The sequence below is a fragment of the Choloepus didactylus genome, chromosome 1 (assembly GCF_015220235.1).
Source record: "Choloepus didactylus isolate mChoDid1 chromosome 1, mChoDid1.pri, whole genome shotgun sequence".
Taxonomy (NCBI): domain Eukaryota; kingdom Metazoa; phylum Chordata; class Mammalia; order Pilosa; family Megalonychidae; genus Choloepus; species Choloepus didactylus.
The window spans coordinates 188,211,841-188,233,829 of record NC_051307.1 but is presented as its reverse complement, the minus strand read 5'-3'; the positions used below and the strand labels follow the sequence as shown (position 1 = coordinate 188,233,829).

The 21,989-nt window shown below is 39.1% G+C and overlaps 1 protein-coding gene across 14 annotated transcripts in view; it reads right to left on the bottom strand.

Annotated features, from left to right (window-relative positions):
• Positions 1-1,424: 1,424 nt before the first annotated feature.
• ARPP21 (cAMP regulated phosphoprotein 21) overlaps positions 1,425-21,989 on the bottom strand; it is a 149,810-nt gene continuing 129,245 nt past the window's right edge. For 7 of the 14 annotated variants that reach the window (XM_037846950.1, XM_037846943.1, XM_037846926.1 and 4 more), the window contains 2 exons: positions 4,346-4,494; positions 1,425-3,186 (listed from right to left, as the gene is read on the bottom strand). In XM_037846950.1, the coding sequence (XP_037702878.1) occupies positions 2,929-3,186; positions 4,346-4,494 (407 nt within the window). In that variant the 3' untranslated portion in view covers positions 1,425-2,928. The remainder of the gene's footprint in view (positions 3,187-4,345; positions 4,495-21,989) is intronic. The other 7 variants (XM_037846997.1, XM_037847008.1, XM_037847029.1 and 4 more) reach the window with 4 other exon arrangements.

Sequence of the window (21,989 nt, the reverse complement as noted above, 5' to 3'; positions counted from 1 at the left end):
TGCTGTTTGGGGTTGTATGCAGCAGTGGATGAAATTCAGGGAACAGGAGGCTGGGAGAATAGAAGCATCCCATCATATTCTAGCTGCTGGCAGAAGTGGAAGCAGAGTCTAAATGTGCATTTGGTAGATCGCAGAAGCCGTTTCTGCTGCAGCATTCTGTCTTCCCCAATTGGATTTGCTTTGTCCTTCAAATCTCATTTGAAAAACTACTCTGGCTCACATGTACCATGCTTATTTTTTATGATGATTTATAACCCTATTCTAAATCCTCCAAACTTACTTGTAATTACATAATCTCATTTCCATAATGTTGTGTAACAGACTCCCTCACCCAACCCCACCTCTTGTGGAACTACATTAAAACAATAAAATAATTATGGTTTAAATTCATTGCTATTCTAGTTAGAACATTTAGTTCCAATTATTAAAGAGTAACCAGATGTATGATAAAATTTACAAACCTAAGTGCTTTAAATTTATTTGCACTCTCATTTTGAACAGTGCCACATAATTAGGATATAATCATGCATGCAATGAAAGCTTGCAAGTAAATGAATGCATAAATCTCTTGTTCTCTTTCACACTCATATAGAGGTATAGAGGATCATTAAGGATAACCATAACTATCTATCGATTGATCTACCATACATCTCTACCTATCTATGTATTTATATATCTATATATCCATATATCTTGACATGAGCTTATAAGCGAAACAATTTGTGATTACAAAATGTGATTTTGATAAATCCATTAATCAACATGAAAAAATCCAATGTTCTTGTGACAATAAATTACATTCTGGAAAGGCTTCACTAATAAAACCATGTGTCTATTCCTCTACATAGTCATCTCAAATACTCTAGTGTAAAAAACAATACATATAACATGAAATTTGAAGAATCAGAATGCTAAATATAAATATCTAGTGAAAGTAGGGAAAAACGCACAGCCTGAAACAGTATCCAAATCAATTTATAAAACAAAAGCCAAATATCTAAATATGAAAGAGGACAACACATTTGGAGAAGAGTAGCCAAAGAGAAAAAAGCCCTGTCTTTACCAGTAGCATGGTATATATTTCAAATCCCTGGAAAAGGAGGCTCAGTAATTATGGGGCATGTTAAAGAAAAGGTCAAAACTTCCCAGAAGTCTATGAAAAGAAAGATAAAAGTTCTGACTCATATTTGGATTCTTGAGTTTGGGATCACTGCCAAGTCAGAAGCCTAAATGGAGAATATAATACTCCAAAAATGAATCAATACTCGCCAACCCTTTCCTCCCATTAGAAGCACAGTGCTCCTTCTCAGAACAGCTACTGGATTAATGACAACCCAGCCTATCAGTCTAATGGCTCAATTTAAAAAAAAAGCAGCATCTTTTTATAACACTTCATAAAGTGTTCATATAAGACTTCACAAGGAACAGTGCTAATGAGAGTATGTGGAAAAGTTACCTTTTAAAGGAAAAAGGAAAAGAGGATATGAAACTAAGAAATGATAACATGTTAGGTAGAGTTTTCAACTAGTCACTTAATTCTATCCCCAACTTAACAACATGAAAAAGGAAAATCGTATATAGAGAATATTACAATGTGAAAAACCAAGGGAATTATCGAGATGTACTTTCCATGTCTCTCTCATTGGTAATAATGGGTTTTAGGCAGAAAGCATAAAATGCAAAACTATTAGTTATTGTACTGTGGTAGGAAAGTCAAAGTTATAAGAGTTTTCCCCCCATTAAATATCTCCCCAAGTCTAAAACTACCTATTCAGAGTTGTCATAAATCAGTCCTACCTGCAGAATCTATAGGGGACTAAACATTTTGGGACGAGCCAGCCACAGCCTTCTTCTAAATGTCTTTCCAATTTTCTGGGTCTTTGTGTCTTAATTATTGCTATATTTTACCTTGTTTTAAGTTACTGGGACACGAGCACCTTGGAGTTATTCTGGGACTCTGTCAAAACTAGTGCCGTTTTACATCATATTGTCCAATATCACTGGTGGGATTAGACCATGCCTCTTTTATTTTTCCTCTGAACAAAACTATTTTGTTTTCTGGGTCCATGGTGAATCTGGATGAAGGTAGGACAGTGTTTGGTGTAGGGCTGGGGTTACCAATGACACTCTAGTTGGTGAATCACATGTGTTCAATAGCCCTAAAACTAAAAACATCAGACACATTAAAAATATGTGAGCTCAATGAATGAATGAAATGGATGTCATCTTATCCCTTGGACCCCTGTAGATTGTGACAAGATACTACAGCTAATTAAGTTTAGCCGATAGCATCTCCCAATATGACACCAGATCACTTGCAAATATCTAGAACATCTTTTCCATGCTTTATGCATGAAATACACCTGATAAAACACATATGGGAGAGAGAGTGAACCAAACTGGTGGTAAAAACATGACCTTCCTCCATAAGGTCAAATAATTTTATTTTGATTAAACACTACAATACAATATATATCCATTAAAAAAAGAAAACTCTATAATGTATATAAATTATTCCTTCCATTCATCAATTCTTCTTTTCTTTTCCCATTACAGCTTTGGTACAATGTGATTTCAGTATATTATTTTTAAATACTTTTTAGCATCACAAACTCAACACAAAGTACAAAACTAATCCAAATTAGGGATATTATAATCTACACAGTGGTATTCAGTGGTAGGAAAAAATCTTACCTTGATGAATTCATGTCACTAGCTAAGCTATAAAGGCATACCTAGCAGACATGACAGAAATATGCACCATTAACCAGCTAACATGTGTATTAGTCTTTGTTTTTTACAGAATACCAGCAGCAACCACTTGAGTGTTGAGTGAATACTTAAGTCCCCAGCCAGTGTTCCCACCTTGCTCCTCTTCTCGTAAAGGCCATGAGTAATATGTGAAGAAATGTGCCACAGCCAGAGCTCTCAGAATTTGACTTGCCACCCGGCATTGCTCATACTTGTACAGTTTGTCCTGCAGCTGGCCGACATCACAGGGACGGTGCTGGAGGGGCAGGGTGGGCCAATCAGCCTAAGGTTGCTCTGAGGGGTCGGCGGTGTGACATTACAGTAAACAGGCATTCCGGTGGCTGGGAGGGACCCTTGACCTGCCTGGTTAGGTAGCATGATTGGCTGTTGGTATGACTGCTGGGGCAGTCCTTGAGAACCCTGGGTCATTGGCACCTGCAGGAAGACACAAGAGAGAACACCGCATGAAGAGGCTATTCTGGGGTGTACAATGAGCTACTGTGTTACAAAAAATTGCAAGCTTTTGCGTTATGCCTAACAGGCCACCAATCCCAGTTCTGCCAGTTACCAGCTATTTCACACTGGTAAGTCATTTGATCTCTCTGATCCCCTCTACTATTTGCATAATGACAGCTACTTTAAGGCACCATTGAAAGAGTCATGGAGATAATGTACAGTGCCTGGGCACAATGCCTGGCGTTAGTTCCTTTCCCCTCTCTGTCTTGTTGCCCAACAGGGACTGCGGTCTGAGTCTCCCACTCTGGGTTTTGCTCAGTTGAGAAAGCCATGATCTCATTCTCGTTTTATGCAAAGCGGCCTGGAGCCTTCCATAGTAACCGCCCTCCCCCCTTCACCCCCAACATTCACACTTAGCCTGTAGCTTTAGGGAACATCGGATACGAAACTGAAGGTAGAAATTGATGCAATGTGAATGAAGGTAAGTCAGAGTCCAGGAGGGCCTGGGATAGTTTCTTTATAGCCAGAGGTAACTGGTGCAACTAAATTTAATGATGAAAGCATTTCACTAACCCTTTACTTCCACTTCCACTTCCACTTCCAGGGTATTCTAGGATATAAATTGCAAAAGGGTGCATAACAATTTGTGAACACTCCATTTGGATTTTGTCTGGAAAATGCAATTGTTAGACCACATAAAGCCCTGTCAAATGAATCTCAGATGCCATTTTAAATTCCTTATAACTTTAAATTACAGTAAAATGAAGATTCTTTGGGTATGTACAAAAATGTACCCGAGGGGGAGTTTTTCATGAAAGCTTTTTCTACCAATAAGCAAAATTTCTATAGAATGCCCAAAGGTCTTTATGAAAGAACTTTAGACTAAAGAATTTTCTTCCGTGATTAGAAAGTTGACACGGAAACAAACTTGGCAGGGTATTCGAAAGCCACAAGAGATAAAGAAGCATACTGTTCCCATTTTCTGCTTTTCTATTCCTTGATTCAAAGTCAACCATCAACAGTGGCTGTGCCAATCACCCACCACTCAACCCAACACCCAGCACAGCCACACACCCACTCCCTCTATGTTGGAAATGAGGCATTACAACCCACACTTTTCCAAGCTGCTGATGTGCACCTGATAAGAAGATATTGTCGGGTAGGAGACCATCACGCTTTGCACCGGAGTTCCTTGTTGGTTGCTCATTACGCTCTGACTCTGAGGTGGCTGCTGCACCCCCATCAGGCCTTGGAATCCCTGTTGACCAGATAAGACCGTCTGGTAACCTGGGGAAAAAACAACTGTTTGAACTGGTTGTGCCAGAAAGAACACAAATGCTGCCTGGGATAAGGCAATCGTCAGATGTCTCAATCTCTGTATCAGGATTGTGCTATCCAGATGCTTATTTCCTAAGAATACATTTTTAAATTTTAAGAGTGGACAAGATTATGGCCCCCCAAAATTCATGGACATTCCCACCGTGATACAGAATGGTCCAATGAGCATGCTGTGATGACGATAATTCTTCATGCCATGAAGACAGAGGCCTCTATTGACATCAGTTGGCCGCTATAAATTACACCTTTCATATTTTGCTAATTTGGTTTTGGTGATAGTTGGGGAACCTACAGATTATCAAGTATTCTCATTAAATTGACTCAGTCCTCTACTCTCCCCATCAGCTTGCAGTACCTCATTTCACTATTGAATTTGGATTAATTCTAATTTTTCAAGTCCTACTGAATAAAATCACTCACTATCTTGAATAATCCAGTGCCCAATACCTTGGACAAAAGGCAATGACAAGGGAAAGGTACGACATGTTTTTATTGTGTTTTACCACATTACGGTAAAATACTCTAACAAATGACTATATACATATAATAGATACTACAGAATGCAACATTTTAAGAAATTATCTGTGTTTGTCCTTCGGGGTGGGTCATTTGGTTGGCTTTCTTTTTCTTTTTTAAGTGGATATTTACTCAAATTATTTTTATCACCACCACAGCAAGTAGTTTAAAATGCATTCTTAGAGGAAAGCTGTGAGCTCTTCTCTTTATAAAAATGTTGGGAAGAAAGTTATGAAAATAACAGGGTGATAAAGAAAAGAAATATTCATTTAATGCTGCAAAATAAGATCTTTCCTGTAGCTCATATTATTAACCATGCTGAGCATCTGAGAAAAAGGGAAACTGACTTAATACAACTCTCTGAGAGAGAAGAATCTTTAAAATCCTAGATTTTCTTATGCAAACCCCAGCTGCATTTAACAACCAGATCTTTTTAACTGAAACAAAAGGAAAAAAATAACTAATTAATATACATCATTAGGAAAGCAGGTCAATTCATCAAACAAGATTGAGGAAGTTGTGGTCATTTTGGAACACTTGGGAGAGCCAGCTTGGGAAGAACCAAGCTGGAGGTCTGACATGTGCCTGCTATCAGTGGGTATAGCACGTATCACCTTTTCACCTTTTTCATGTATCCTGTTATTTTCATTTATATTACTCATGCTAATTCCTTTTCATTGTGGTATTAACTCACTGAGTAATTTTAAATTATTGAAAAGACACTATATATTAAGAATATATATAAGGGAAACAGCCACCTCCCTGCAGCTATATTTTTGGATACAGTACACGGTCAAAAACTTACTTTAATACGCTTGGCAGGTCTATTTTAAGACCTTAATAACACAGGCTCCGAGGGCTGCATGTCTGAAGTGCTTACACTTTATACAATAGAGAAAAAACATCAGACTTGGGAACAAGAAATGCTATTAAGGCCAAGGCACTGTCATCACTACCTCCTGGAATGCCTCAGATGCAGGGGCACTTGAGAGAAATTGCTTTTAACTTTGATTGCAAAAAAAAAATTGCTTTCTATTGTTTCTCATTGTCTAGAACTTCCACTCTAATCCATATAGTCATTATCTCTGAACAATTCTATTGCTATTTTATTATTTCATTATAACCTTATTCCAAGCCACATCAAATGTTCTGTAGCATGAACTGTACTATAAATAAGAAAATAACTTGGTGTGATTGTAGAAAACTTATGATCAACAGCCTTCCTTACCGTTTAGTTCTATAGCAAAGACCAAGCAATGTGAACTCACTCTCTAGTTTGAGTAATTGTAAATATAATAGAGCCTTATTTCTAGCTGAAGATTCAAAGTACATTTAGAAAATGAGGAAAATGTCTTTTCAGTTTTTGGCTCATATTTGATCATATGGTGAAAGCCCAGTTGGCCTTAATGGGCCTTCTGCAGAAGGCACACAGCTACCATGTAAACAAAAAGAAGTCCGGAGAGGAGAGGGAAGGGACCTGAAAGTGGGGAGGGAGTTAAGGGGACAGGAAGTGAGGTGGCCTTGGTCTGAGGATTATTTATGTATTTGCTTATTTCCTCCTTTCATCCTTTCACAGAGTCATCTTGTTCAAAAATAAATTGACTTGGCCTATGAGAGATTCATTAATTACACCACCTCTAAACTCAAACTGGGGTGAAGAGAAAATAAGTCTTAGGATAACAGAGCTGTTCCGACACTCAGAGAACGGATTGCCCTGTAGGGAGAAGAAGCAAACATCAAACAGTATTCAAAGAGAGAAGAAGGGGGGGTTGGGTGGTTGCATCCCACTAAAGGCGCAGAGTCCAGGAGAGTGGGACTCATCTTCTCTGCGAGCGCAGAGCCGCCGCAGCGCAGCGTCTCCCTCCCCTGCCTGATGATTTGTGAACTTTAATATTTGGTTATGCATAGCAATGGGCTGTCAGCACTGCACCGGGGTTCCCACAGTCAGCACACTTAAGGCACACAGGATTTATGGGGGGAGCAAATACTCTACCATTTCAAAATGAAAACTTAAGTGTAAGGAAAGCCCAATATATATTCATGAATCCCATTCACTTCTCAATTCGCTCTCCAGGCACGAAATGTACACCTGGAAAGGTTTAATTCGGGAGGAGCCATTTCTTTAAATGCTGCCACGGAAGGTAGGGAGCAGAATGGTCCTGACGACAGGAGGCTGTCTGGAATATTCATCTGAACTTTGGTCCAGGAATAGACAAATAGAAATGAGACAGCAGTGACCTAAGAATGAACCGACAGAGGCTGCCAGGGATACAACACATCCGAAGGCGGCTGCGGCAGTGCTGTTGGCAACCTGCTTATCTTGTCTATTCAAATGAGAAATGTGTTCCAGTTTGTCAGTTCTTAGCTGTGAAATGATCACTTTTTCATATTTATTGAGGATTAGCAAGATATAATGCATCTGACAAAACAGAAACAGCGACGGTGTCTGCCCCGTAGGCTTGCTATGGAGATGATAAAGACATTAGCTATTTTTATTATTTCTTTCTCAGTCAAGATTGATTCAATTTTTTAGTCACATGTGCCATTTATTTTCTGGAGGTAAAAAGGTTAGAAATGGACAAGTACCTCCTGGCAAATAAAAGAATATACTCTACTAAGATTGAGAAGCTGTAAGATTTAAAATGTCTGAATCTCATAAATCTGAAAATTTAATAAGGGTTCTGCTAAAATACAGCAGTTATTGAATACTATGTGTGCTTTGAGGATAATTCATTAATATTCCAGCAAGAAAACATTTTTCTTGATGTACCATAATTATGAAAAATCACAATGTGAATTGATTAGGGATTATACATTGGTATGATTGTGACTGGCATTTTAACTCTTACTTGGGTACTTAGTTACAGATCCAACATTTTGGAAATGGATGAAATGGCAAAGTAGTAAACTGTATTTTTGGGATTTTGTCACCACTGCTATTGTTAGAGATGGAGGTCGAAGATGTAGTCAAGAGAGCAAATGTCTTCACAGCAAATTTCTCCAGAAACAAGCCAGACTTTACTGCCTCCCCCGACCTACTCAAGCAGTGTGTCATGTTGTGTTTTTGATTTTTCAAGTCATTAGAGTTAACAATCCACTTAATATAAAAATCACTTCTTTTGGATGAGCCAAGAAACAAATATTAAGTTCAAACTCTGCTCTTTGTACAGGATCTTGAGATGGAATTACAGTTGCTCAGCACAGTCTTGACTGAGGCATAGCCGGTAAAGCATAGGAAAAGGGAAAAAGCTTATCCAATTCCACCAAGAATGGCCTCTCCCTTCACTGGATTTTTATAGTTCATGCATTTTGCCACTTCCCAATATCTGCCTGGTTCTGTTCCTTGGTTTCCTATCCTTAACACTTTCACCTTCTTGAAGATTTTCCATTATAAACCAGCTATATGTGTTGATCACTTACGCTAAGCCAGCATTGCACTAGTCTTTTACCTAATTGTCATGACAACCCTGGAAGGCAGCCACTATTATTAAATCCATTTTACAGAAGGGGAAACTTGAGACTTAACATGCAGTATGAGGGAAAGGTAGAATTCAAGTTGTGGTTTTCTGACTTCAGCACTCTTGCTTTTACTCTCTAAATTGTAGCATGATTTATTATACATTCTTGCCACTTTCATACCCCTGACATAATCCCTTCCCATGTGGCAGGTACTCAATGACCATGTATTGTTTTAATTGTCTTCTAATACTTAAAACAATTAAGTAAAGAGGATAAGAGTTGCGCACCACAGTTCATTGAAGATCTTGTTAGTATCAAAGAAAGAAAGAAGAAAATCAAAGGTAAAGCATGATTGCCTTGTCATACCACTCAGCAGCAGTTTTAAAGGCTTGCTACTCATATAATGGAACACCAGACAGTCAGAGGGTGCAGTAGAAGTAGGTGCTATTCAAACAGACTCTGGTCACTTCATTTGCGTCTTTAGTTTCCAATCAGCTGATATTACAGTTTTCAATTACTAGAGTTATTTCAAATAATGACGCTTCTCACAATCTTTGAAAAGATTGCATATTTACTATGAATTGTTTTCTCAAAATGATCTTAAAATCTTAAAATATAAGGTAAAACTAGCTTATTTATACATGGAATATAAGATCAATCCAGTCATTTGACTCTTTCAGGCAACTGATGCCCCTGGGAAAGCCACTGGGGCTTTGGAAACAAGAATACTGTTCACGTACTTGAAAAATAAAAATAGGTAAAAGGGAGAAAATACACAAGGATTCTGAAAAACAGCTTAGGGCATCAGATGAGGTTCTTAAGTAAACAAGATCCCCCAGGCTTCTTACAGACAGTTGTACTTTTAGAATTTTTAAGACTGCTATTATTATGCCTTCTGTGCTGGTTTGAAGTTGTTATGGACACCAGAAGGGCCATGATCTTCTAATCCAATCTTATGGGGTGGGACCTATTGATTGAATATTTCCATGGAGATGTGACCCCACACATTTAGGGTGGGTCTTAATTAGATCACTGAAATCCTTTAAGAGAGCTCACAGAGAGAAGGAGTTCAGAGAAGCTGAGAGAGACATTTTGGAGAGAAGCTAAGAAATGTAATCCAGAGTTTGCCCCTGGGAGAAGCTAAGAGCTGACACAGACCCAGATGCTTGGAGACGCTGGAAGATGCAGACAGAAGGATGTCTGGAGATATTAAGCTAAGAGATGAAGCCCAGAGTTTTCCCCGGAGAAGCTAAGAAAGGACTCCTAGATGATTAGAGAGAAGTGCTCTAGGAGAACCAGGTAGAGAGCTGAGAGAAGCTCAGAGAGACAGAGCCCAAAGACACTTTGGAGAAAGCCATTTTGAAATGCAACCCAAGAACAAAGGACCAGCAGATGCCAGGCACGTGCCTTCCCAATTGACAGAGGTGTTCTGGACGCCATTGGTTTTTTTTCAGTGAAGGTATCCTCTAGCTGATGCCTTAGTTTGGACACTTTTTTGGCTTTAGAACTATAAATTTGTAACCTTTAAATCCCCTTCATAAAAGCCAATCCATTTCTGGGATTTTGCATAATGGCAGCTTTAGCAAACCAGAACACCTTCTAATTCTGGAAACACAATGGATTTGTTTCCAAGTTTTACTTCATTGCTACCAGCCATTATCTCCATTATAGGCAGTCCTCTCTACCTTTATCACTTACAGCACCTTGGTGCTGCACACAGCCTTGGGTGCAAAAACAGATCTCATGATAGCTCCATGGTTTCCTGCAAGAGGAACCTCTGCCCTTAGGCTTCAAGAAGTGGATGTCCCTAGCATTCAACTCCATCACCTTCCATTTCCATTTGCATTGAGGCCTCCCAGAACCAGGGGTCTTTGGGCACCCAGGAAGGCATCTGATTTCACTGGTCTTTACACACCCTCATCTATTACAAACTAATTCCCAGGAGATAAATCCCAGATGTGACAATGTAGGCCAAGTAGAGCGAACTTTGAAAAGCAAGGTGGGAATCTTTTAAAGAATTTTGTCTCTAAGCTGGCTTCCCAATTTATGTGGCCTAAAACCCTAAGTAGGACCTTTAAAATAATATGGCAGTATAAACCACGGTAAGGCATCTTTTTACTCTCAAACATGTTTAAAAACTTAAGGTAAAGGATAAGAAAGCCTATCCTGGAAATAATAATCAGGTACTGCTCTGTTCTTATCTATGAAGTGAAATAACATAAAATGGTTCTGAAAATTCAACAAAGGAAGTGCAGGAAAATGCTTTTCTTTTTTTTTCAGAGTTGAAGCCCATGATGACTTCTTTTACTCTTTGATGCAAATGTCCACCTTCACCTTATTTATTGGTCCTCTTTGCATCCCTTTTCTTTCTTTTCCTCACCATTTATTATTCAGTGGTTTTAATTCCTTAGGAATGTGGTAGAGAATGACCCGTGGAGAGCTGGCAGGAGAATGGAGGGAAGGCAGGGGCACATGGCGGCACTGAAGTACATTCCATCCTAATGAACGTGAGGGAGGCTGTGACAGGCCCTAAGTGGGACCATGCTTTCTGAAGCAGTAGTTTTTCTTCCTACTTGCTCTTTTGCTCATTAGTTTTCATACCGCACAGAGTGTAATTCTTAAAAGCCTCTTTACCATCCCCTGAGAACATCCAGGCATGGGTCATTTTCTAATGGCAGCACACATCAGATGAACCATCCTATTACTGCAAGCTTGGGGACTTTTCACTGCAATTATACCACCCTGATCCATGTTATCACAACTACAAAGCTGGTTTTCTTTCTCTCTCTATTTTTTTTTTTTTTTTAAATCAGGGCAAACATGAGAGACATTGTTAAATGACTAGAGAGGAACGGATCACACATGGAATTTCAATGAATGCCTCAGAGGGAAGTCAGCATTGAATTCCATTTAAGATAGAAGAGGCTGTCATATTATTGAAGGAATTCTCTGAACTTTCCTGGCCTGTAGTACTATGCTGACAACAGAGAGCTTCAACAACCCAGAGGGAGAAAGGCTGCATGAAAGACTCATAAACATTTTACTTTCTTAATGAGGCTGTATGGCTTAGAAGAAAATGTGGCATTCTTGCACCTCTAACAGCAGTATTAATTAGGGACATACTTAAAACCAGACTGGGTGGCACCAAATTGCTGCTGAGGCCGCACCAGGAGCTCTTTTCTCAGAGTAAGCGTGAGGAAAACTCAGTGATGGAGATGGCTATAAAATTGTCCCCACAACCATATTCCTCCTTGTGGATACTTTCACTGATACATTGCTGTTGATCAGCCGACTAAAAGAGGTTAATCATAAGGTAAAAAGTTATGGGGTCAACACCATTGTGATCAAATTACTGCCACTACACCCTGGCTACAGAGTGTAATCTAGCCCTGGCCAACTACCTTGAAAATAAAAGCTATGGTCACAGATTCAATTGGCAGAAATACACCTATTACTATAACTGGAAAAAAAAACTCCATACGCAAGTAAAATTAATAGTGAGTTGAGAGTGCCCTTTTTATACAAGAAATCTTTATACATTATGATTTTCAAGTAGTCAAAGGTAACTATTTTCCTAGCTTAAATTCCAGACTGGCAGGGCTCTCACACTAACATTGTTCTAGTGGCAGATTTAAAATATCCCGTGTTTGATGGGCATGAGCATGTATTAACTAACTAAACCATAATCATGAATATCAGTGGTATGCTGGAAAACCAGTTTTCTGAAAAATAAAATCCTTGATTTGTAGTGCTTGATGATGTTCATGGTATAAATACTCCCACCGTGGCTGATTTTGAATTACGGTTTCATTAGCAGCTGGTAAATTTTCTGATTGTTTACCAGTTGGCTCTTGTGAGCCAGCCTGAAATGGATCCAGTATACCACTTACTGAATGCACAATGTCAGGCAATTAGATTTTTGTCACTTAATTTTTGTTCCTTTGCTCCTCCCTTCCAAAAATTATCAACTATTTGTTCCTTACCACCTAGATATAAGAATGACTGTGAGAGTCCTTCTAAGATCTAGGATCACTAAAGAGGGAGCATTTACTTTGGTGTGGGTGGGAAAAATGGTAAGCATGAAACAGAGTCTTCAGAGTGGTCATTTTGAACCTAGGATTAGGAGACGAGCAGGTATTTGCTAATGGGGTTGGGTAAAGTGGGAAGAATCAGGAAAAAGGAGGTCTACGCATGAGGAATAGCATGTGCAAAAGCCCAGAGGTGTGAAAAAAATGTTCAGGCATTGTAGGTAGTTAGATATGGCAGCAGGTTAGATATGGGCAGAAGCAATAGAGGAGGCTAGAGAGGGAGCAGGGCTCAAATCTGAAGGCTTTGAAAACCATGCTATGAAATAGGAATTTAGTCCTGAAAAATTTTAGGGTGTCATGTGAGGTTTATAAGTGACATGATAAAAGTGATGGGGTAGCCATTTTGAAAGATTCTTCAGGAGTCACTTCCTGGGGAGTTGCATCATGGGAGGTAGGGAGCCTACTGGAGGCAACAGCAATAATCCAAGGCAAAAAGAATTCATGAGGATGTGAATTAAGTCAAGGATAGTAGGGATAGAGAAGAGGGATACATCAGAGAGAGATTAGATGTCAGAAACTGGCATCTATGAGCTTGAAGGAGGGTGTGACAGAAAGGAAGAATTCAAGAATGAATCCCAGAGTAAGCTTGCATCCCTCTTCTTTCTTTTCTTCACCAGTTTCTGATTTGGGTAAGGAGGCGGATTATGATACCTTAGCTATAAATACCAGAGAAACAAGTAAATGGAGATGGTCAGTAAAGAGATGAGCAAAAGGGTCTTGAGCACAGGCGAACAGTCTGTCTTAGAGGTACAAATTTGGGAGGCAATAGAACATAGTTGCTCTTGGAGCTCATATGTTTAGGAGTAGATAGAGATTGAGAGAGGATCAACATGGGACTCTAAGGCAAAACAATGCAATACAGATACAATACAATAACATTCAAGTATTTCTTTGAGGGGATGATACCTGAAAAGGTGAATGACAAGTGACAGGAAAATTAGAAGAAGTAACAGAAGAGAGTGTTGTCAAGAAAGAAAAGGGATGAGTCATAATGTTATCTTTGGAGTTTTCTGGGAGTGTGGTCAAAGTTAAGGTGGACATTAAGACCATGAGAAAGGGCATAAATTAAAAAAAAAAAAAAAGAAAAGAAAAAGAGAGAAAAGAAAGGGAAAAGGGAAGGGAGCATTTCAAGAAAGAGAAATGTGACAGTGAACAGAGCTCAGAACTTCCAAGAAAGAAAATAAAGTAGACCCTAAGTTCAAAAAAATACTGTTGACCTTGACAAAAGCATCACCAGTGATGGGAAAGAAGCCAGACAAGAAAGAAAGGAAAGAGATTCCATGGAGAAGCTTGACTGTGAGGTGAAGAGCTGAAGAGAGAACTAGATGGGATTTTTGAGGTGACAGGATTTTGTGGTTTTGATTTTGTTGTTTTAATATGGGATAAATGTAAGGATTTTAATATTTTGGGAAAGGAACTAAAGAGGAAAAGATTGGAAATGTTGGAGAGTGTAAGAAAATCTATGAACTTGTCATGATTCATAGCCCATTAAACATTAAGAGATAATCCAGCCAAGCAGGTTTGAACCTTGGTGCCAGGGACTCTGCATTTTCTATGACCATCAGATGGCTCTCAGTGTGACCTCCTCACTATTATATATCTCATTTGACCCAGCAGTCAAGTGTCATAGATCTTGCTTTTTTGCCACCTCGGTTGAAGACATAAGACAACTCAGGGAGCTTACTAGGAACCACAACCAAATGCTCTAACATAACTTTGAGAAGGCAACAGAAGCTACCCAAGATAATTTCTGATGACAGTTTCTGACAAGAATCTAAAGGATAGAGGCTCTTTATTTGTTTTATGAGCATTATTAGAACTTCTCAATCCACACGGAATTGCAATAACCCAAGGAAGTCTTGATTAGAGATGAATGAGAAGTTCTTGGTCCCACAAACTCTCAATTCAAAATTAACAGAATCCATTGCTATGATGGCATGATCTATATTATCTGCTGGAGTGGACAATCAAATGAAATCCCATGAAGATAGGGAACAAAGTAAGGTACTTTCCTTTACATCATGGATACATATTCTTTGAACATATATATCAAAAGTTTTCAGGATCTAGATTCTTCTGAGTTTTCCATAAGATTCAGGTAGATAAAATCAGTCAGTTTTGAATTTTAGGATGCCAAAAACATTAAAGGTTAACTTGCTTGCATTTCATTACAACCCAAAAATGATTGATATCATAAATTTCAGACTTAGTTCTAGATTATGTAACATATACCTCCTCAAATAAAAGAAAAAAACAACTGAGCTTGTCATAAATTTGTGTATTCTACCTATCATCAATGTATTCTATGGAGAGTCTGGGGCTACAAAATTTTCAAGTTCTCATTATAGTTGGAGTTTGGGCAGTGTGACTTCTGATTCCCTGTTAATCTCTTTTCATCAATATTCAAACAGATCACCAGTGTGAAAAGAAATAAAACAAAATAGAGTTATGTTAAGAGATTTAAAATGGAGTTGGGAGGTCATTCTGGAGGTTACTCTTATGCAAATCTCAGCCAGATATCACAAACTGCCAAAGTATGCAAAGCCTCAAACAACAATGTTCCTCAAAATCCCAAGGAAATCCAGCCACCAGGCACAAACCACAAGATAGAGAACCCAGTAAACTATCTAACCTGAAGGACATTGGGAGGACCCCAAATATCCACCAATCACAAGAGATTTACATAATCTTCTTCTTCTTTTTGTTTAATAAGCCTTGCCTGGAAGCAAGACGGGACACAGTTTGGGTGCCTAGCTGAATCTGTGCTCCTGAATTGCAATTTTAAGACCCCCACATAAACAAACGCCTTTGCTGCCTTGCAGCTTAGTTTGTTATTTCTCAGTTGACAACCACAAAGTAAATCCTTTGGGCACCAGATGATACCATGACCCCAGCCACAGGAAAGATACTTTCTGTTTCATCTAATAGTCAAACTCATGATTATCCTTGGATAACAGCAATATGAAGTATTTTAATCACACTCTGTGGGGGCCTGCTATTTAAAAGTGTTTTTATCTGGATTGGAACAACAATCAGAAAGAAGTCTTCAGTCCTGTTCACACAAATACAAATATGCTTATTTTTTCAGCTGGCTGGAGTCGGAGGCTGGTCAACATGTAAATCAGATTTCACAATAATTAAAGTGAAAATGAACCTGAAGGACAAATGGTCTACCCTGAAGACTCTTTCAACCATCCCTCTAGGGCAGGGTGGCTCCTCCATCATAAAGCATTTTCATTTTTTTTTTTTTTTAATGGTCTGCTCCGGGGTAGAAAGAGAAACAATTCAGATCATTCTCTTGCTAACGTTTCCCTTCAACTCAAGGCATTCAAGAGTAATTAATATTCTGCATTTCATCATGGTTAAAAGTGCCTTATAAGCATCCAAATGGAATGTGAGTATTTTAAGATGGTCATAACCCTACTTGCTGAGGTTTCCTGTAAAGACACAGAGGAGTTCCCGCACAGGGCACAGCTAACTCTCAAAAACTTCAGGCAGAGAGCCGGGGGCACCATGGCTCTGTTTAGTGCCATGAGACGATAAAAACACACTGGGTGTAAAAGAGCCCAGCAGAGGACACGCTCTGTCCCAGGCAGGTATCCACACTATTCTAGGAATCAGACCTTTCCATACTCAGCAAGGTTTGCATGCTCGCATCCCAGAGCTTTAGATTCTCACTGGTTGCACTCAACCCAGCCTACTTCCCCAGTTAGCTGGAATGCTCTTTTCTCTAGGTCAAGAATTCTCAATATTAGCTTGCCACCGATTAACCTGACAGGCCTGTTAAAACACACACTGCTGGACCCCAATCATCAGATATTCTGATTCAGTATGTTTGGGTTGGGATCTAAGAATTTGCAATTCTGACAAGTTCCCAGATGCTGCTGCTGCTGCTGATCAGGGGACCGCATTTTGAGACTCACTTCCTAAGCCTTGGTTCTCAAACATTTCTGCCTTAGATTCCTATTGTTTGATTCACTCAAAACTTTTCCCCTCATAGAGCAGGGATCTGGCAAATCACCACTCTGTGGGAGGCCATCTCTCCTTTCTGGCGTCATTTCTCTCATCTGTAAAATGGAGACAATTCTTTTCTCAGGAGGTTTCTGTTAGGATGGGCTAAGATCCCTCATGTAAACACGTACCAGTATTTGAGCATTTGTCAATGAGCAGTATGTGATTGTCCTTCCGTTTGCTCTCTGCACTCACTCGCCATCTCACATGGTCTTGAACTACATTTTAGTACTTATTTAGGTCTTGTTTCCCAGCCAGACGGTAATCCTCTGGAAAAGGAAGCATATCTTAGGCATTTCTGCCTAGCCCTGTATTCTTCATTCAGTGCCTCAAGAACATTCACCAAAGATGCTGACAAAGAAAGTGCCCTAGGTCACTCCCCCCATAAGTAGCCTGCACTGGCACACAATAGAAAAAAAGCAAACAAAAAACCTGAAAGAAAGAAGAAAGAAGAGAGAAGCAGTGTGCTCAGAAGAGCCCAAAGCTCTGCGAATGCATGAAGGGTGGCAGAAGGGAAACGATTTATCTGCATCACAGCAGAATAACCAACAATCTGGCCAGACAACAACTGCTTCCTCTTATCCCTCTTCAGACAGAAAATCAAGAGGGCAGGGGACACTTTTCTAATTCCACAGCTTGCTGCTAGGATGGGAGTAGAGATAGGTCCAAAAGAGGAAAGAAGGAGGAAATATGGGAAGAGGCTGAGGAAGAGTGTGGGAAGAGAGAAGGAAAAAAGGCATTCTAAAAAGATTGTGTTTGACGTTCTCAAACTTATCTCTTAGCTTTTCTTGAGGCAGTTTGCTAACCGAGGTTTTGCTCCCTGTGATTGTGCCTCAACCTTATTTGACTTAAACAAGCTAACAAGAAACCTGGACTTTACCCCCGACCCTGCCTCCAGTTGGCATATGGCTTGTCTTTCTTGCTTTTCTAAATGTCTTCTTGGTTCCCACTAAGCCTATAGTCATTCAACCAGAGTGCAAACAATGGATCTGGGATGCCCTGATCAAACAAGTTATGGGTGATGAAATGGATATGGGGATTTAAGAAAGCGACTTGCCCAGGATTATACATAGAATTTCTCATGAATCTGGGAAACCCATTTTCCTGTTACTTATTTCCCCAGAACTGCATGCCATAGGGCTTCCTCCAAATACAGCAGACAGGACTGGTGGGAATATTTATGCTTCCTAAATGTTAACATAAATGTTGTGTCTTACTGAAAACAATCCATGTGTATTTCAGAATTGAACAAGAATGCCATTTCCTTTCCTCACGTGTGCCAGTTTCTGCTACTGTTATCACATTATTATTACGAGCCTAATTTGCACCCAACAGGCTTTTCTAAGATAGCAGTGCATTAGGAAGAAAGAAGATAAGAGTTTTTGAGGGTCAAGGAGCTTATAAGCTGCAAAAATGGAATCAAACTATCTCTTTTGAAGTTATCAGGCCAACTGTATCCCAATTTTTAGATATAGATATTAGTGGTTATTTATCAACAGGCAAAATTCAGATGAGGCCATCCAGTGGATTAGTTTAGACCATACTCACAGTAATTCAAGTTAGCAAAAACAAACATCCTCCTTCCTTCAGCCAAGTTAATAGTGACATTTATTGTGCTTGCCTTATCATACTCACTGGGCTAAACACATTATGAAGTGGGTTACAATTATTATTTTCATTTTACAGAGGATGAAAATGAAGTACAAAGGAATTGAGTAGATTGTTTAAGGCTACACAACCTAGAAGTGCCAGAATTCAGACATGGGTATGCTTTTGGATTTGTCTTCTGCTGACTTCTTTCCCCACCATCTCAGGAGCATGGCAGGCAATGGAATTCCACTGAAATAATCTTTCTGAAGAGTTATTAATAAAGGTAATATTTCCAAAGGTGTAGGCAAGTTAAGGGACCAACACATAAGTTTGCTGTACCCAGAGTGTAACAACAGTGGGAAACCATTTTCTCCCCTAGGCCTGAAAATCTTAGGGGAGGAGCTAGTGTTGTGGAAGCCAGTGGGAGTTGAGAAGAGGGGCTGCCTGCCAGAACCAACTGCATCCCAAGGCAGTGAGGGAGGCTGAAGACACTCAGATCTTTCCCCTGCGCTTTGATCTCTAGCTGTGGATGCCTTCTGTTAGTAAAACCTACCAACCTTAGGGCAAAGGGAGCTGAGTGATGCAGAGAAGGGTGAATGGCTATGGGATGGGAAGAGAGGCAAACAGAGAGTAACCAGCTGCTCTTTCTCTTCAAAGACTACAAGGAGTGCTTTCCTATGCCCCAGAGAATTTCCCAAGCTACTAAGCCAATCTACCCAAATGAAGATTTTCAACAGGTGGATAGTCCTTTTACTAGAGTACTGTCTCTTCGTTTTACAGATCTTTTTTTTTCCCTTCAGAAATTATCCTTTTAAACACTTGATATGTCAGACTATGCACTTAGCATGACTGCTTCAGCAATTAAGTAAATGTTAACTACCAAATTTATATGTCATTAACTATTAGGGCAGAACATTTGACTCTTTGCCCTAATGCTTACCTTTCCATCTTGAGGAAATGGCAACCTTTGTAGGGAATTGATAATAACTTAAGAAGTACTATTAAGTGCTGTTACTGTTTAAAAATCTTGTATGACAAAAAGAAAAAAAAAGAAAAGTCAGATTATGATTCAAGGCAAGCAGTATTACTCATATTGTCAAATTTAACATTTTCCTTCATTGACTGCAGAACGAGATGGCTGAAATCAAAAGGATAACCATGGATATCAAATATTGCAGGGGAAAATGAAAAAGAAAAAAGGAGTATCTGATTTATTCTACAATTGAGCATACTGATCCTGCATTCAGCAAGCATATTTGGTTTAGAAAACGCTCTGCTGTAACTGGTCTCAAGTTTAGTACACTTAACCATATTTGTTTAAACTACTATCAGCAAGGTGAAGCAGTATGATAGAATACTTAAATGAGACTTTAAGTAAGCTTCTGATGTTAAATCTAACACGTTTCTGCTTCTTAATGGAAAAATCACATGCTCCATGATCAGATAGATACGTTGCTAAACACCAGATCTTCCTGTCGCTGGCTGCGTGACACTGGGAGAGTTGCCTAATATCTTGGAGTTTTGTTTTGCTTTACTATTCCAACTTCCCAGGGCTTTGGAGAAAGTTGAACACGTACCAGGCAACGTGACTACATGTTGCTCAGCACATGACACTTATTACACAGTAGTTGGCGTTAGTTTCCATCAAACAGTGCTAGTAAATGGGAATATTTTCACTTCCTCCAGAATTGTACCTCAAATGAACAAACTGGGTATTAACCATACCAGAAGGCACCTGACCCCCTCCCCCCCATGCCTCCCTATTCCCCACCAAAAAAAAAAGTCAGGAACTGCTCCTTCTAATTTGTAATATCCAGGATTCAGCACCTCAAAATTGCTTTGCCAGCCAAGGTACAGTCATTAAATGCAAGGCACATGGAAATGACCATTCGTGGTACAATGAATGTGCTTTACTGCCCCTGGATCATATGGAAATTTTAATCTCTAGTACAAACGCAGCAGCAGCTCTGAACCTGAAGGTAGGCAGGAGTAGCATGGAGTGGAGAAGGAAAACTGACCACGGCTGGTGAACAGATGCCCAGGACAGAGCCTTTGGCAAAGAGCACGGGTCAGATTCAAAGCATTGGTGGAACACTGATCCCTAGGCTGTAAACTTCAGGAGAGCCAGGCTGCTGCATTCTTCAAAGAGAGGCTCTACTCCATTGGGCATCATCGAAGACTCAGCAAAATCTGAGGCCTTCTCTTGCTCTTGCTAGCCCAGCCCTTACAAGAAACAAACCAATATTCCCATAGGCTATAAGCCCTCAAGAAAAGGAGGGCTCCCCTTCAATCTAAAGTTGTCTCAGAGCAAAAGGATGTTGAGTACACTCCGGGTTCAAGGAGGTGCCTTTCGATCTCTTTTTGGTTAGTTATTAAATGGAGCCCCCTCTCATCACATCAAAGATAAGATATAAAGCAGTGGGCCCCTCTCCTTCCAGTGGCCAGCTGTTCTCACTAAGGGCCCATCTCCCACCTTGTTATATTCTCACAATGCTTCCCAGCACCTAGGATACTAAATCCCATGCAGTATGACAAGATCTCTCACTCCATGAATATTTCTAACCATTTTGTATGTTTGTATGTGTGCTAGATGATTAAGCAAGTGACTTTAAAGAAAGAGAATAATATTTTAAATTAAAATAGTGTTGATTATATTCTAGTGTTCTCTCAATGCAATGTTTAATAATATACATAATGCATATGGACCGATTTTACTTTTTCTCATTGAACAAGCGACACATGATATTTAATTTACTCTCATTTTAAATATGTAAAAACTCATGATTTGTGAAATAGCCTTCAGGACTAAATAAGGCCTTGAGGACCAAATGAGTAATACAAAGTACATCTAACTTAAAGACTTGTAAATGACTGTTCTGTATGTGTGCTTTAAGTGGTGTAGAGTATCAAACGAAGCTTCATGTAAGCAGACAGAATGATTCTCTGTGATGATGAAGTGATAAGAACTAATACAGATGTTGAAGAAAGCATCACAACAGAACTATAGGAGTCCAAATTTAATGAGTTGTCAAAAAAGTGTCTAGAATATATTGTTTTATTTAAAATCATTACCTTAAGTTTTTTTGTTCAAAAAATAAAAATTTGAATACAATAAAAGAAAAGACTAGGTAAAGCACCATAACAAACAAAAAAAAATGCTTTTTAACTTCATGTTTGGAAATGTTGCACTTTCTGCATTAAAAAAGTCAACTGGCTTGTTTTGATAATTTGTGTTTTTTGTTGACAACTTTCATTCTAATTGATTAGATAAGGCAAAAGGATTCACACTGCCCACTGCAAGCACTTATCCACAAAAAACACACTGTAGATTGTAGATAGCCTTTATGCCTTCTAAACAACAAGCCAAATTGGATATAAATGCCACTATTTTTTCATTTAAACTTGGAATTCACTTATGTATCTATTATTAATTTATTTGTAAACTAGAGCTTTTATTTAATATACATTGTGCAAAAGAGCATAAAATGAAGATTAAAATTGACCTTCCTCACTCCCGACATTCTTTTTAAATACTAGAGGCAGATTTGGGAGTTTTATATAAGGTAACCATATGTCCCAGTTTATGCCTATAGCTCTAGTGCAGTTATTATAGGCTTTGTTTTCACTCTCAAATGTTTAATGGTCAGATGATAAATTATAGTTATTTAATATAAGTGTGTGCATGTGTGTGTATGCGTGGATGCATGCATACACATATTTACATATGTATGCATCTATATATACACAGTCAGACACATATATATGCAGAAGTGTGTGCCT